Source organism: Ranitomeya variabilis, chromosome 2 (genome assembly GCF_051348905.1).
Source record: "Ranitomeya variabilis isolate aRanVar5 chromosome 2, aRanVar5.hap1, whole genome shotgun sequence".
NCBI classification, from domain to species: Eukaryota; Metazoa; Chordata; class Amphibia; order Anura; family Dendrobatidae; genus Ranitomeya; species Ranitomeya variabilis.
Genome location: NC_135233.1, coordinates 136,324,864 through 136,343,180, shown reverse-complemented (window position 1 = coordinate 136,343,180; position 18,317 = coordinate 136,324,864). Strand labels below are relative to the sequence as shown.

Genomic DNA, 18,317 nt, shown 5'->3' with positions numbered 1-18,317 from the left:
GTTTCAAGTCATTGCCATGCTGGAAGACCCAGCCACAACCCATTGCCAATGCTTTTACTGAGGGAAGAAGGTTGTTGGGCAAAATCTAACAATGCATCCCCAAAGTATGATGTTTCCCTCATCATGCTTCATAGTTAGGACCGTGTTCTTGAGGTTGTACTCATCCTTCTTCTTCCTCCAAACGCAGGGAGTGGAGTTGATACCAAAAAGTTCTATTTTGGTCTCATCTGACTACATGACCTTCTCCCATGCCTCCTCTGGATCATCCAGATGGTCATTGGCGAACTTTCAACGGGCCTGGACATGTGCTGGCATGAACAGGGGAACCTTGCGTGCCCTGCAAGTTTTTAATACATGACAGCTTAGTGTGTTACTAACAGTAATGTTTGAGACTGTGGTCCCAGCTCTCTTAAGGCCATTGAACAGGTCCTCCTTTGTACTTCAGGGCTGATTCCTAACCTTTCTTGGAAACATCCTTTTCCCACGAGGCGAGATCTAGCATGCAGCCCACAGACTGAGGAAAATTGACAGTCATCTTGTGTTTCTTCCATTTTCTAATAACTGTGCCAACAGTTGTTGCCTTCTCACCAAGCTGCTTGCCTATTGTCCTGTAGTCCATCCCAGCCTTGTGCAGGACTACAATTTTGTCCCTGGTGTCTTCAGACAGCTCTTTGGTCTTGGCCATAGTGGAGAGGTTGGAGTGTTAATGATTGAGTGTGTGGACAGTCTTTTATACAGGTAACGAGTTCAAACAGGTGCAACTAATGCAGGTAATGACTAATGAGTGCAGAGTAGGAGGACTTATTAATGAAAAAGTAATAGGTCTGTGACAGACAGAATTCTTGCTGATTTGTAGGTGATCACATACCTATTTCATGCAGTAAAATGCGATTTAATTATTTAAAAGTCACGCAATGTGATTTTCTTTTAAGATTCTGTTTTTCATTGTTGAAGTGTACCTACGATAAAAATTACAGACCTCTCCATTCTTTGTTAGTGGGAAAATTGCAAAATCGGTAGTGTATCAAATACTTATTTTGCCCACTCTATAATATAGGGAAATTTCACTCTACATATATGTCTCTATAGTTATGTAAATATATGTAAATACACAGTAAATGTGTATGTCTATATGTCTTTCTGAAAATACGTGTGTGCGTGTATATATGTGAGATATATATATTAATAGTACTAGCTGAAGAGCCCGGCGTTGCCCGGGCATAGTAACAAACTGTGGTTAGCTATAACAAATTATAATGATTATATTGCACATAAAAACATTTCACATCATATATTCAACACTACAGATTTGCAACACAAATTAACTAAATGATTACCCAAATATTGATAGTATTTTATTTTCAACTCATTCAAGAACCTTTTGGTAAACAACATTTTTTGTTTTTCCTTCCGGTGCAGAGATGAACAGATCTCCCACATCATCCCATCAGCCAGAGCCACCAGACTACTACCCCTAATATCCCAATCATCCCGTCAGCCAGAGCCACCAGACTACTACCCCTAATATCCCAATCCCATAAGCCAGAGCCACCGGCCTACTACCCCTAATATCTCACATCATTCCATCATTCAGAGCCACCGTACTACTACCCCTAATATCCCACATCATCCCGTCTGAGCCACCGGATTACTACCCCTAATATCCCACATCATCCCGTCAGCCAGAGCCACCAGAATACTACCCCTAATATCCCACATCATTCCATCAGAGCCAACATTGTCAGGTTGGCACTGTTACACCAATGAAAATGATACCTGGGTTGGAGAAATCTGTCTTGTGTTTCTATTTTTAATCTGTGTTTGAAATTTTAAGTTATTGAGATGCTTCATGCCAGACAAAGAGAAGTTCCTGATTCTGGGCTCCCCCTGCAGTTTGTGTCAGAGGGTGATCTGTGTCTGCACGGTATTAAATTATGTTATTTCCAGCTTTACAGAAGGATGATCACACCATAGAAATGATAAGAATAATAGGCCTCAGTTACCACAACTGTCTACAAGAAAAACTGTTGCTCATAGCAACCAATAACAGCTCAGCTTCTTTTAAAGAGCTCTGGTGAATTGAAAGATGCTTAGTGATTGGTTGGGGCTATGTTGAGTGGGCATGGCTGATACACACACATGCTTAGTGATTGGTTGGGGCCAAGTGGAGTGGGCGTGGCTGATACACACACACACACATACACTCAAATTTATATATTAGATATCAATACATTGTCTGGTATACCACACTCTATGACATTAGATACAACACTGCTATGTCAATGTAATTATCAAGCACAGTGTAGGAAAGACTAAGTGCAACACGAAGGGATAAGAGAAAGGGAACCCAACACTAGGGAAGGGACCAGTGGAGACCCATAGGCAGATCTAATGTCACCCTGTCTGCTCTAAACGTCCCTATATAGGTTCTGCACCTATCACCGAGTAGGAAGCGAATCCCTGCCTTACCCTGGCGATAAGCCCTGCATAGGGAAGGACGGGATACACAATAGTCAATCCCCACTACCACTAAAGACAGCTGGGGTAGATAAACAAAGGGGGCACTTATCTTGAGTAGACTCAGTGATGTAACACAGATGTCCTCCAGCAACACCAAGGAGGAAGATAGCCGACTGCTATAGCTCCAAGCCTAAAGAGGGGGAAATCACTCGCAACTCCCAGCAGCAAACATCCCGGTCCAGATTTGTCAACTAGAGCTGGGGGAAGGCTGCCACTGGGTCCTAGAGTCAGAAGGACCAGGATGAAATCTGCAAAGCAAACTGCTGAGACCTTCTGCAGTCAGATGCAGAGTGACGGTCTGCAGCCTCTGGCATATCCGTGACAGTAATACTCTGAAAAATGCTTACACTGTCATAACCGACCAAGTATGATCAGAGCACAGCAGCTTGACTATTACTCTGCTGCGCTCTAAACACCTGCGGTGACAGCAGTGATGAACGGTGATGAGTAGCCTGATACTGTACTACTACTGTCCGGCTGTGAATTCTGATCACCGTTGCCAATACTCACCTCATCCCGGTCCTCCCGTCACTGCTTGCACAGAGCACTGTGGGCGGTGATGGGGAAAGTGACGCTCACAGCATAGCTGTGGGCTTCAGTGAAATGGTGTTGATCTCCTCCCACAGCTTTGACCTGGACAGCCCAGGGGGCTTGCCCAGATCACAGTTGAAGGCAGTCACAGTGTAGGAGATGTATTCAGACAGCCACCAGTAAATGCAAATGACAGCCCCAGTGGCTGAATAATAAATTAAAGGGGGTATCCTGGTCTTTATAAAAAATGTGCCTAAGCACTAACAGGCAGATGGTAGTTGCTACCTACCTATCTGTTCCCAGCGCCATTCTTCGCTGGCACAGAACCTTTACAGACCATGCAGAACCTTTACAGACCATGCCAGAGGATTCAGCTGTTTCTGCTGACATCATATCGACAGAGCTGTGTTTTTTTTCCTCCATTTCCACGGGGTGTGTCTGCTGACGTCATTCTGAATGAATGCCAGGTCCTCACTGCCTAACTGGGGGAACCGGCTGTCAATCAGCATGACCTCGGCAGTCATGCCCTGTCAGCAGAGCAGGGTGGAAAAGAAGCAGAGGTAGCTGGATTGTCGACAGGAGCAGTTAGTGACCACTCTGTGCTGACAAAGAACGGCACCAGGTAGCAACTACCACCTGCCTGTTAGTGCTTAATCACTATATTAAAGGGGATATCCCCTTTAATAAATAAAACCAGCTAAACTAGTACATTAAATTGTGTATTAAAAATAATGAATTATATAATCAATAATTTTAAAGCAAAAATAAAAATCGTGGCACCTTCCCTTTAAGACCAAGCACAAAAGTGCAATATTTTTATGGACTGTCCTGCAATTTCTGGACAGTTGGCAACCTTGGATGTCATGCGGGGGAGGGCAGTCATATGGTAAAGCTGTGGTAAATGTATGGTAAATTTCCTGGTATACGGCTGTGCTGACTTTTGGTCTTGCTAAAACACAGTGGACCTACACCAGCAGATGACATGGCTCCTCAAACCATCACTGATTGTGGAAACGTGACACTAGACCTCAAGCAGCTTGGATTGTCTGTCTCTTCTTTCTTCCTCCAGACTCTGGGACCTTGATTTCTAAGGTCTAGTGTGAAGTTTCCACAATCAGTAATGGTGTGGGGAGCCATGTTATCTGCTGGTGTAGGTCCACCGTGTTTTATCAAGACCAAAGTCAGCGCAGCCGTCTGCAAGGAAATGTTAGAGCACTTCATGCTTCCCTCTGCTGACAAGCTTCTTGGAGATGGAAATTTAATTCTCCAGCAGGACTTGGCACCTGTCTACACTGCCAAAAGTACCAAATCTTGGTTTAAAAATAACAGAATCACTGTGCTTGATTGGCCAGAAAACGCGCCTGACCTTAACCCCATAGAGAATCTATTTAGTATTGTCAAGAGGAAGATGAGAGACACCAGACCCAACAATGCAGACGAGCTGAAGGCTGCTATCAAAGCAACCTGGGCTTCCATAACACCTCAGCAGTGCCACAGGCTGATTGCCTCCATGCCACACCGCATTGATACAGTAATTGATGCAGAAGGAGCCCTGACCAAGTATTGAGTGCATTTACTGAACATACATTTCATTAGGCCAACATTTCAGATTTTAAAATCATTTTTTCAAGCTGATGTTATAAAGTATTCTAACATCCTGAGATAATGACTTTTGGGTTTTCATTGGCTGTAAGCTATAATCATCAACATTAACAAAAATATACACTTGAAATAGATAACTCTGTAATGACTATATAATATGAGTTTCAGTTTTTGTATTGAAGAACTGAAATAAATTAGCTTTTTGATGATATTCTAATTTGTGATATGCACCTGTGTGAGAAATCTGGAGCAGTTTGCAAAAGAAGAGTGGTACAAAATTCCAGTTGAGCGGTCTAAGAATCGTGTTGATGGTTATAGGAAGCGATTGATTGCAGTTATTTATTCCAAAGGATGTGCAACCAAATATTAATTGAAAGTGCCAACAATTTTGTCCGGGCCATTTTGGGGGGTTTGTGTGAAATTATGTCCAATTTGCCTTCCTTCCTTTGTTTTTTTTTTTTTTTTTTTTTGTGGTGTTCCAATACGCACAAAGGAAATAAACATGTCTGTAAGAAAAAACTTTTCATTGCAATACATTTCTTGGTGAAATACTTCATTTTCTGGACCAATTTCAAGGGCAGCAAAACTTTAAAATACTAAAATTTGAATCACCCCCCACTTTTCCCTCATTAAAAAATAAAGATATTTGGTATCGCCTGCCTTATGCTTGTCCAGTCTATCAAAATATAAAATGTATCGTTACATATGAAGAACACTATAAAGACCAAAAGAATATCAAAATGACAGAATTGTGGGTTTTATGTCATCACAGCACCCTAAAAGAATTCAATAAGTAATACCCAATATTGGTTTATTAACCAAAATTCATATCAATAAAAATGTCTGCTCAGGGCACAAAAATCAAAAGTTCATACAGCTGCATTAATGGAAAACTAAAAATGTTACTGGTCTTGGAAATTGACACAAACCCCATTTTTCTTTTTTACAAGTTTAAGAATTTTTTCTATATTTAGCCTAATTTTTCAGTTAATAATTTAAGGTAATCTAAGTTTAAAACACCCGTTAGAGAAAGGCTGGGTCAGTAGTGGGATCTTGGGCCCGTTTGGCATGCAAAGCCATCCACAACCTGTCTCCTCCATACATCTGTGACCTCGTCTCCCGGTACTTACCTACACGCAACCTCCGATCCTCAAAAGATCTCCTTCTCTACTCCCCTCTTATCTCCTCTTCCCACAATCGTATCCAAGATTTCTCCTGCGCATCCCCCCTACTCGGGAACTCTCTACCACAACACATCAGACTCTCGCCTACTGTGGAAACCTTCAAAAAGAACCTGAAGACCCACCTCTTCCGACAAGCCTACAATCTGCAGTATTATTATTATTATTATTTATTGTTATAGCGCCATTTATTCCATGGCACTTTACATGTGAGGAGGGGTATGCATAATAAAAACAAGTACAATAATCTTGAACAATACAAGTCATAACTGGTACAGGAGGAGAGAGGACCCTGCCCGCGAGGGCTCACAATCTACAAGGGATGGGTGAGGATACAGTAGGTGAGGGTAGAGCTGGTCATGCAGCAGTTTGGTCGATCGGTGGTTACTGCAGGTTGTAGGCTTGTCGGAAGAGGTGGGTCTTCAGGCTCTTTTTGAAGGTTTCGATGGTAGGTGAGAGTCTGATGTGTTGTGGTAGAGGGTTCCAGAGTAGGGGTGATACGCGAGAGAAATCTTGTATACGATTGTGGGAAGAGGAGATAAGAGGGGAGTAGAGAAGGAGATCTTGTGAGGATCGGAGGTTGCGTGTAGGTAAGAACCGGGAGACGAGGTCACAGATGTATGGAGGAGACAGGTTGTGGATGGCTTTGTACGTCATGGTTAGGGCTTTGTACTGGAGTCTCTGGGCAATGGGGAGCCATTGAAGGGATTGACAGAGGGGAGAGGCCAGGGAATAGCGTGGGGACAGGTGGATTAGTCGGGCAGCAGAGTTTAGAATAGATTGGAGGGGTGCGAGAGTGTTCGAGGGGAGGCCACAAAGCAGGAGGTTGCAGTAGTCAAGGCGAGAGATGATGAGGGCATGGACTAGGGTTTTTGCAGATTCTTGGTTGAGGAATGAACGGATTTGTGAAATATTTTTGAGTTGAAGTCGGCAGGAAGTGGAAAGGGCTTGGATATGTGGTTTGAAGGAGAGATCAGCATCGAGGATTACCCCGAGGCAGCGAGCTTGTGGGACTGGGGAGAGTGGGCAGCCATTTACTGTAATGGATAGGTTCGTTGGGGGGGTTGCGTGAGATGGGGGAAAGATGATGAATTCTGTTTTGTCCATGTTAAGTTTCAGAAATCTATCGGAGAAGAAGGATGAAATAGTGGACAGACATTGAGGGATTCTGGTTAGTAGGGAGGTGATATCTGGTCCAGAGATGTAGATCTGTGTGTCATCAGCATAGAGGTGATACTGAAAGCCATGAGATTCTATGAGCTGTCCCAGGCCAGAGGTGTAAATGGAGAAGAGCAGGGGCCCAAGGACTGAACCTTGTGGGACTCCAACAGATAGGGGGCGAGGTGAGGAGGTGGTGTGTGAGTGGGAGACACTAAATGTCCGGTCTGTTAGGTATGATGAGATCCAGGATAGGGCCAAGTCTGTGATGCCAAGGGATGAGAGGGTCTGTAATAATAAGGAATGGTCCACTGTGTCAAAGGCAGCCGACAGGTCGAGGAGGAGGAGGACAGAGTAGTGTCGCTTGCTCTTGGCGGTTAAGAGGTCGTTGGTGACCTTAGTTAGGGCAGTTTCAGTGGAATGGTGTGACCGGAAGCCAGATTGTAAGCGGTCAAAGAGGGAGCAAGAAGAGAGATGGGAGGACAGTTCAAGGTAAACGTGTTGTTCCAGTAGTTTGGAGGCATAAGGGAGAAGTGATATAGGGCGATAGCTAGATACAGAGGATGGGTCAAGAGAGGGCTTTTTGAGGATAGGTGTGATGGAGGCATGTTTAAAGCTTGAGGGGAAAACACCAGTTAGTGATAGGTTGAAGACATGGGTTAGGGTTGGGATGAAGACTGTGGTGAGGTTTGGGATGAAGTGGGAAGGGATCGGGTCAAGTGCACAGGTGGTGAGATGCGATCTTGAGAGTAGAGTGGAGAGTTGATCTTCTGTAATGGTGGAGAAGTTGGTTTTGAAGGTGGAGGGCTGGGAAGTCGGGAGGAAGGGCTCTGGGGGTTGTTGACCAAAACTGTCTCTGATGCTATCAATCTTCTGCTTGAAAAATGAGGCAAAGTCTTCAGCGGAGATAAGTGGGGAGGGAGGAGGTGCTGGGGGATGGAGGAGAGAATTGAAGGTGTTGAATAACTGTTTAGGGTTGTGAGACAGGGAGGATATGAGAGATGAGAAGTAGGTTTGTTTAGCTGTGGCGAGTGTGGTCTTGAAAGTAGTGAGGGACTGTTTGAATGCGATGAAGTGCTCGTTGGAGTGGGATCTTTTCCATCTGCGCTCAGCAGCCCTGGAAGCTCGCCTCAGTTCTTTGGTCAGGCTGGTGTGCCAGGGCTGTCTGTTGATTTTGCGAGCTTTGGTATGTGTGAGTGGGGCAGCAGATTCCAAAGCTACAGCTATTGTGATGTTATATAGAGCGGCAGCATCATCCGCATTGTGTATGGAACTTATGTCTGTGAGAGGGAGGAGGGATTCAGAGAATGAATGTAGGTCAAGATGTTTAAGATTTCTGCAAGGGTGTGAAAGTTTGTGGGGTGGGGATTGTAGACATGGAGTGGAGAGAGATGAGAATGTGAGAAGGTTGTGGTCAGAGAGAGGAAGAGGTGAGTTAGAGAGGTTAGATAGGGAACAGAGGCGGGTGAAGATGAGGTCCAGTGTGTGACCATCTTTGTGAGTGGCTGCAGAAGACCATTGAGTGAGGCCGAAGGAAGAAGTGAGTGATAGAAGTTTAGTGGCAGCTGAGAGGGAAGTGTCAATGGGGATGTTGAAATCGCCCATGATGATGGGATGTCCGCAGAAAGGAAATGAAGTAGCCAGGTGGTGAAGTGGTCAAAAAAGGTGGTGGCTGGCCCTGGGGGGCGGTAAATGGCAGCCAGTTGGAGGTTGGAGGGGGAGTAGATGCGCACAGAGTGCACCTCAAAGGAAGGGAGGGTAACAGAGGGTGGCAGTGGGATTGGGGTGAAGGAGCAGTTATCTGACAGGAGATCCACCAAACCGCTGCATGACCAGCTCTATCCTCACCTACTGTATCCTCACCCCTCCCTTGTAGATTGTGAGCCTTCGCGGGCAGGGTCCTCTCTCCTCCTGGACCAGTCATGACTTGTATTGTTTAAGATTATTGTACCTGTTTTTATTATGTATACCCCTCCTCACATGTAACCTGTAGTCTGGTCAGAACATTGTCTGGAGGGGGATTACTACTTTAAATACTTGTGATTTCATGAAATTATTTTTAATTAGCTGCAACCCATACATTTTAGGATGCTTGTAGGCATCAGATTTCAGCCAGGGTTGTAGGAAGCATAATGTGTGGTGTTATGCAGGCTCATTATGTGAAATATTCAGCAAGTATTGATTGATGCCGGTCTGTTTTTATTTAAATGTTCCATGAATTATTGATCACTATTTGATATATTTTATTACTCATGCTCAAAACTAGAGCTATTTTATTAGTGTAATTACTCATTGAGCCTATAATTATTGCATTGCTGCCATTGTAAAGGTTTTCTAACATTTAATGCTCCAACTTGATATATTGTCTGTAAAATTTGGTCCTAAATGCTGATCTCTGGGACTCCAGCTGCAGGCACTAGGATTGATGCTGTAATTAGTGATATACAGTATGTCTTTTCTTTATAGATTTAACATATTGATAAAAGATTGCAATGCAGGATAGTCCAGATGGTGGATAAGCAGCCCCAATCACGTTCCATAGAAACTCAGGCTGTCGTGCAGACTCAGGGTGCATCAGTGTCAGCGCGAGATTCCTTCAACATTTTAAATGTCCTCATAGTAAATTGTAAGGCTGTGTGCACACGTTGCGGATTTTTCGCGTTTTGCGAAATAATTATAATGCAGTCCGCAAATGTTGTGCTCATACTGCGTATTTTTCCGCATCGGAAACGCATTGCGGAAAAATACGCAGCATGTTCATTAATTTGCGGAATCGCGGCGATTCCGCTCCCATAGACTTCACTGGAATGCTTGAAATCCGCAAATATAAACAATGTTTGCGGATTTCAAGCGCATTTGCTGCGGTAAAAAACGCAGCAAACAGGAAGTGACATGTGGCCATCCCATCATGTCCATCCCATCATGCCATGCCACGAGCATCCCATAATCCAGGACGACGAGATCATTTCCGTCTTCCTGGATGATGGCTGCCACAAAAAGAAGAAAAGTTTTGACTAAGAGAGGCCTGCACAACCACATGTAAAACATCAAAAACCTTTATTATTGTCACCTCAAAGGACATGTAAAAGCAATTAAAAACATGCAAATATCAGTTCACACCCCCACTCCCAGAATACATGTGCCATGTCAACTTATAAACACATCACAAAAAGTATAGAAAGGCATCAATATGCACAACAATGTTGATATGGATGATGGCTGCCAACATGGAGTGGTATGACTGCATGGAGCTGGATGTGGCCTTCTTGATTAGTGTAAGTGTCTATGTGTGTGTGTGTGTGTGTGTCCGTGTGTGTGTCTGTGTCCCTGTGTGGTGTATGTGGTGTTTGTGTGTTGTCAGCCATAGGCCGATGAGACTACTACTCCCGTCGGCCTATGTCTGTTCCCTATCATAGTTGCAGCAGGTTCAGCTCTAGGGGAGCAGTATCTCCCATCGAACTGTTCATGCTTAAAAAAAAAAACACTTTTTTTCTTCATTCGTCCCCGACCTGATATATTTTCGCCCCCCCTCCCCCCACATAATTTCCCTATTAGTTTATTCTGCCCCTTTTTATATATATTTTTACATGTGCCCAAATAGTATTTATTTGCCCTTATTTATTTCCCCTAAACAAGTTTCTTTGGTGGCCAGTGGTTTAATTATTACCGTATATAGTGTCCCTTAATTTTTTTTATCCCCAATAAGTTTGATTGGTGGCCAGCGGTTAAATTAGTATATAGTGTCCCTTAATATTTTTATCCCCAAAAAAAGTTTCATTGGTGGCCAGTGGTTACCTGAGTATATAGTGTCCCTTCTCCCCCCCCCCCCCCCCCCAAAAGAAAAGTTTCATTGGTGGCCAGTGGTTACCTGTGAAAATAAATTATAATTACCTGTCCCCGACGATCGCCACCTAAAATCAATTAAAGAAAACAAACCCTTACACACCCAATTCCACGAAGCCCTTGTCCAAAAAAAAATAAAATAACAAACCACAATTTATACCTACCCTCCGCAGCATCCAATTAAACGAGTGTCCCACGATGATCTGCAGTTTAGAGCAGCTGATACAATGAACGGGATCGTAAAGTGATCCCGTTCACTGTATAACGAGTTCTCCCGAATGCAGCTCGCGCTGCTCGGATGAACTCGTTCGGTAGTCACTGCGGCTGCACGGACTCCCCGGCTGACCGTAGGTGAACTCAGGAGCTTTTCCCACGCTTATCAGTTCATCTCCGGTCAGCCGGTGGAGGCTGACCGGAGATGATAGCAATGCTTCTGCAGTGGTTTACAGCAGTCTGGTCGCATTAGCACCGGTCCCGTTGTAAACTTGTTAACCCTTTGTGAAGAATTACTGCGTGGGTCTTGACTGAACAGCGGAGAGGTATGTATTATTTTTTTAATTTTATTTTTTTAACTGTTTTTTTTTTTATTATTGGATTAGCTGTTTAATAAATTTGGTCAAAAACTTGGTGTCATTATTTCATTAAAACATTTTTTAAATAAATGTGTGTGTCTTTCTTAACCCTATATTAAGATTATAGGGTTAATAATGGATAAGTGTCTTATTGACGCCTCTCCATTATTAACCCAGCTTAATGTCACCTTTCAATAGCAAGGTGATATTAACCCATTATTACCCCATATCCCACTGCTACAGGGGAGTGGGAAGAGAGAGGCTAAGTGCCGGAAAAGGCGCATCTTGCAGATGCGCCTTTTCTGGGGTGGCTGAGGGCAGATGTTTTTAGCCGGGGTGGGGTGGGGGCAAATAACCATGGTCCCTCTCTAGGCTATTAATATCTGCCCTCAGTCACTGGCTTTCCCTCTCTGGTGGAGAAAATTGCGCGGAAGCCCACGCCATTTTTTTCAGGGTTAGGGCTAGGGTTATGGCTAGGGCTGGGATTAGGGTTAGGGTTTGGATTACATTTACGGTTGGGATTAGGGTTAGGGGTGGGTTAGGGGTGTGGTTAGGGTTATGGTTGGGATTAGGGCTAGGGTTGCTACTAGGATTTGAATTGGGGCTAGTATTGTGATTAGGGTTAGGGGTGTATTGGGTTAGGTGTGTGGTTAAAAACGCTAAAAAAGCGCTTAAAAAACCGCATCAAAAACGCATGCGGATTTCTTGGGAGTGGTGTCAGGTTTTTCTCAGGAAAATTCTACACACATTCCTGAACGTGTGCACATAGCTTAAAATTTGTAATTCTCCTTTAGGTCACCTAGAGAGAACATCATTGATACGTCTGAGACTAAAGCTGTGACTCTCCTTCATTTTCTGTAGGTCCTGAAGGTTTTGGTCAGAGCAGTGGTGGAAAGAATTGAGGATCGTAGAGGAGAGTCCACCAGTAACCTGAAGACCAAGGTACAGGAGCTGTTTGGAAGAATAACAGCACGGGACTCTAGTGATGCTGAGATTTGGAAAGCATATGCCAAACTGTACGGGAATGGGGAAAGTGAAAAAGATGAAGAGAATGAAAAGGTAACGTTCTGTGTCACGTGTATACTACACATTTACGTTAAATTGGGATTATCTTTTCTCTATCTAGTAAAATCCCTTTTCCGTGGCTCACTGCCAGCACGTATCACTTCTTGTATGTCCAGACTGCAAAATTGTGAACATAATTGAGGCTTAAGCCAATGGTTAGTGCACGTGTCTGGATAACCTGCGTTAGGACATGTATTTCCTCACTGATCTCCAAGATGCAGTCTTTTACATTTAATGCCATTGGATGTTCTGATTTCTTGAATGATCCATATTCTGAACCTAGAATTGTTCTGATTAGCTGCAATTGTTTAGTAGCGTGGATCATATCTTGCCGTCTAGACTATTTTTTTTTCAGAAGCCCACTTATAAATCTCTCTCTGTTGAGCATATACATTTAAACATCTGTCGTACAGCTGTAGGACGCAATTTCGTTTTAACTCTGCTCCAGCCTTCATATATTTTTCATAGGCTGTGCGATATAAAAAAGCTGAAAGCCATTAAAAGTACAAATACGGTATAAGAACAGAATCAAATCTGATCTAGCCAGTGCTATAATGTGATCACAACATACGCCTGTTGTACGGGATATTTTTCTAGATGTAACACAGACTTGCAGTATGTTTTTCAGTTAGGTCTATCCAAAAACTTTGTGGGGCTGAGTTGTGTGTCTTTTCCCTCCTCTGTTTATCAGTCCTGTAGAATTTCCAAATAATGTTGAAATAGTGGCCACCCAAAAGCTGATCAGTGGGCTGGAACATAGCTTGCCATGTGCACTTCTTTCTGTGAGCCTTTGTGGTCATTTAGCAAAGCCGAGAAGAGCTTATTGAAAGACCTGTCTGTATCTTGTTTATCGCTTCACCTTAGACTTCTTTTTATTAAAGGGAACCTGTCACCCCTAAAATCAAAGGTGACCTAAGCCCACCAGTATCAGGGGCTTATCTACAGCACTCTGTAATGCTGTAGATAAGCCCCCGATGTAACCTGAAAGATGAGGAAAAGAAGTTAGATTATACTCACCCAGGGGCGGTCCCGCTGCGGTCCAGTTCGATAGGCGTCGCGGTCTGGTCCGGGGCCCCCCTTCTTACGATGACGTCCTCTTCTTATAGTCACGCTGCGGCTCTGGCGCAGGCGTACTTTGTCTACCCTGTTGAGGGCAGAGCAAAGTACTGCAGTGCGCAGGTGCCGGGAAAGGTCAGAGAGGCCCAACGCCTGCGCACTGCAGTACTTTGCTCTGCCCTCAACAGGGTAGACAGAGTACGCCTGCGCCAGAGCCGCAACGTGAAGACAAGAAGAGGACGTCATCCTATGAAGATGGGAGGCCCCGGACCAGACTGCGACGCCTATCGGACCGGACCGCCCCTGGGTGAGTATAATCTAACCTCTTTTTCTCATCTTTCAGGATACATCGGGGGCTTATCTACAGCATTACAGAATGCTGTAGATAAGCCCCTGATGCTGGTGGGCTTAGCTCACCTTCGATTTTGGGGGGGTGACAGGTTCTCTTTAAAATGGTTGTCTGTTTTGAGACTTTGATTTGAGATCAGTCGATCTCTGCAGGTCTGAGCTGCTCTTAGCCGCACATTTTTTCTGCAGCAGCACCTATAGGAGAACTGAAGTATTACATGCTCGCCTTTTAAATGTATTGCTGTCCAAGTAATACACTTGTAGTTCTTGGATGTCCAGGATGGTTTCTATTAAACTGTGGGCAGCTGCTTTTATGGAAAATAAGTGATATCTTCATTATAGATGACGGCTTCTTAAAAGATGTAATCTGCCATAGTGTCATCTTAATGTCTACCAATCTCTTTCCTTAATAAGGCTTTACAGTTCCTGACAAAGGCTCATAAATGCGATACTCAGAAAAGTGGCTGGGAAAGTGACATTCCAACATTCAAGGAAATAATTAGAGGGGCAATCAACCTTGCTCATGGTAAGTCAACACTAAAGGGAATTTGTCAGCAGGATTTCACCCCCCCAAAACTATATGCATATGTAACTCTTACACAGGCAAGTCCAGCTATACTTTACTTTTATGGTCCTTTCTTCCTTTACTTTGAAAATTGGCCTTTGGTTTAATATTATAATGATGCTGAGGACTATGGTAGATCTGAAGCTCCTTTTCCCGCCAGCTCTGCCTATTCCTGCTTGGCTCACATCTCGTTTGCTTGAAGACACAAGGCATAGATGCTGTCAGCTAAGCAGCAGGAGGCGACACTGAGCACCTAAATAGAGCCTCAGTCACAGATGCTCAGGAAGTGCTTCCAAGCAGCCAGAGCACTTCATGGATCCAAATGCCGATTTCTTGTTAATGGAGGTAACTGACTGTTTAGCTCAAGGTGTTGCCGGACTTATCTTTGCACCAGGTACATGTGCATTTAAATAGTTTGCGGGGTGAAATCCTGTTGACAGATTCTCTTTAATGTAATTACTTTTTTACGTTTTTCCATACTATGAAGGTCTCCAACTTGTATACTATTCTTGGACAGTAAATAAATATATCCGTTTAACTATACCAGATGCAGAGTACAAGGAAAGATTTATCTGAGTGCTGACTGCTTGCTTCACTGGTGTGAAGACAGAATTTGCTATCAGGAATAATGGGCCACCATATTTAAAGGGGATGCATCACTAGGTTTTTGCTATGTATTCTGAGGACAGCGTTATGAAGGGGTTGAGATCCTGATTCCCGTGATATGTCACTTGCTGGTCCACATGCTGTCATTTTGATAGAATCACATTTTTTCCTGCTGCAGATCTAGCAGCGCTCACTGAGCTCTGTATAACAACATCTACACCACTGATTGGCTGCTAACCAGTGGTGAGGGCAGGGTTACACAGATCAGCTGACTAATAGGCACAAAACACCTAGTCTTGTAGCGATAATCTCCTGCTGATAAAACACTGATTTTATTGAAACAGCCTAGGAAGAGGCACATTTCCTAATTAGGGTCTATTTAGCTACATCATGCTGCGCTAAGATTACATGGCAAAAACCTGCTGATATATTCCCTTTAACCCCTTTCTGCCATCGAACGGAATAGTACGTCCGATGGCAGAACCCCCGCTTTGATGCAGGCTCTGGCGGTGAGTCCGCATCAAAGCTGGGACATGTCAGCTGTTTTGAACAGCTGATATGTGCCCGCAATAGGCGCAGGTGGAATCGCGATCTGCCCGTGCTTATAAATTAGTTAAATGCCGCTGTCAAACTCTTGCCATCGGGCTGGAAATACACGCACCTCTGACCTCTGTCACGTGATTGGGGGTCAGCGATGCGTCGGCATGACAACCAGAGGTCTCCTGAAGACCTCTATGGTTGTTGATTCCAGATTGCTGTGAGCGCCACCCTGTGGACGACGCTCATAGCAATGCAGTAATTCTACTACATAGGAGCGATCTGAGCATCACTCCAATGTATCAGAGCCAATCAGGCTACGCCAGCTTCTACCCTCCCATGGAGGCTATTGAAGCATGGCAAAAGTTAAAAATAAAAATGTTTAAAAAAAAAAATGAAAGAAAGAAAAAAGTTCAAATCACCTCCTTTTTTGCCCCATTCAAAATAAAACGATATAAAAATCAAACCTACACATGTTTGGTATTGCCGCGTTCAGAACTGCCTGATCTATCAATAAAAAAAGGATTAACCTGATCGCTAAACGACGTAGCAATAAAAAAATAAAAAATGCCAAAATTACGTTTTTTTTGGTTGCCGCAACACTACATTAAAATGTAATAACGGGCAATCAAAAGAACGTATCTGCACCAACATGGTATCATTAAAAACGTCAGCTCGGCACACAAAAAATAAGCCATCACCCGACCCCAGATCACGAAAATTGGAGACGCTACAGGTCTCGGAAAATTGCGCAATTTTTTTTAAAACAATGTTTGGAATTTTTTTTTACCACTTAGATAAAAAATAACCTAGACATGTTTGTTGTCTATGAACTCGTAATGACTTGGAGAATCATAATGACAGGTCAGTTTTAGCACTTGGTGAACCTAGCAAAAAAGCCAAACAAAAAACAAATGTAGGATTTCCCTTTTTTTGCAATTTCACCGCACTTGGAATTTTATTTCCCGTTTTCTAGTACACGACATGGTAAAAACAATGGTGTCTTTCAAAAGTACAACTTTTCCCGCAAAAAATAAGCCCTCACATGGTCACATTGACGGAAAAATGAAAAAGTTATGGCTCTGGGAAGGAGGGGAGCGAAAAATGAAAACACAAAACTGAAAAAAGCTCCGGGGGTCAAGGGGTTAAAGCACTTGGTTATTGAACTCATATTTGAAAGTTGGGTGACTGGGGAAAAAAAAATTAAAAACTTCTGAAAAGCATATAAAAAACAACTTTTTCTGCAAGTGAAGGTAACTAAAACACTGTTAAAGCTACACAGTAAGTTCCCACCGTTCTGAAGATCCATAGGAGATTTAACAGGTGGCTTCTTCACCACGGTTGTAAGTAGAGGTCCTCCTATGCAGTTTCATGCCACCTGCGAACCTATAAAGGTCTGCAGACTCATGCCGAAGGAGAGCATAGCTCTGTATTTCTCATGTTTTCCTACCCAGAGTACCTAATTACTGATTTCTTATCTAATTAGCAGTTATTTTGTAGGTCTAAATAGTGAGGTACATGATAGCAGAAAATCTTACCGCACATCTGGGACTGACATCCCATTGATATGGCTAGTAATGTGAGGACAAATTGAAAGAGAATTTCAAGTGAAGTTGTTTCATTCTCTATATGTCTTATTATTGCAATTTTTTATTAGTCCCATAAAATGTGGAAAGGTTCTCATAACTGACTGCTATGAACTGGATATAAATGTTGGTGATTTGTTGTAATGCACCATGGTCCAGCAGAAATATACTGGAAATATCAAATTAAATTGCCACTTGTTTTATTTTCCAAGAAGAGCTATTATTATAATTCCTTTTCCAAGGTTTATGTTCTAGCCATTTTATGGCCTTTATATTTAAAAAAATGTACAAATGTTGGAACCTGTCACGTCATCTCAAGCATCTAAACTGTCCCCAGTGCACTGTTAGTGATGCAGCGTGGATGCCCTATTTGGGAAAAGGGCTATGATGGAGAGAGACCATGCAGACAGTAGATATTTTCAAGAAGAATATTTTATACAATATGGGTGCTTTAGGACTAGCAAAGACCTCTTATCATGAGCAAATAAACCGACCTAGGATAGTCAATCATCCTGATTGGATGTAACATTTTGGAGTTATGTCAGAATGCTAGGATATGGTGTTAATATCCAATAGGTGGGGTCTGACATTTTGCAAACAACCTTTGATATAGGTTTCGCTTTGCTTCATGCAATGTCACAGCTTGTTGGGATCACCGGCAGGAATATGTGTATATTAAAACACAAAACTGAGTGTATTTTTTAAATAAGACCTGTCAATTGCTAAAAAAAATTGAGTTAAATTGCGTGTAGGTTGAGCTCCCCTGATTCTGCTTTTTTTCCGTTTTGTGCTTCATCACTCCATTGCAGACATATTCACATTTATTGCTTTTGGAGCACCGTATGTGAGATTTCTGTTTTGCATGAGAACTTGGACGTTACTTCAGTCTTCTCAGTGGCCTTGTACTATCACGCCTCCCTTCCAGATGCTGCCAATCACAGCTCAACAGCATCTCAGCACATGTCCCCACAGAAGACTCTGAAGGAACATCTAGTGGGACTGTGAACAGAAATTTCACATACTGCGCTCCAAGAGCAACAAATGTGAATGTGCAATGAAGTGTCACAGCACGAAAAGGAAAACACTGGCATAACCAGGGAAGCTCAAGGATTTTAACAAGGCATTCAAATCAGTTTATCACTTTATA

General features: G+C 43.2%; 1 protein-coding gene across 2 annotated transcripts in view; it reads left to right on the top strand.

Moving 5' to 3' along the window:
- The window catches only part of TTC27 (tetratricopeptide repeat domain 27), a 522,480-nt gene that overhangs the window by 461,189 nt on the left and 42,974 nt on the right, over positions 1-18,317 (top strand). For both annotated transcript variants that reach the window (XM_077283015.1, XM_077283016.1), the window contains 2 exons: positions 12,269-12,466; positions 14,291-14,402. In XM_077283015.1, coding sequence (XP_077139130.1) covers positions 12,269-12,466; positions 14,291-14,402 — 310 coding nt within the window. The remainder of the gene's footprint in view (positions 1-12,268; positions 12,467-14,290; positions 14,403-18,317) is intronic.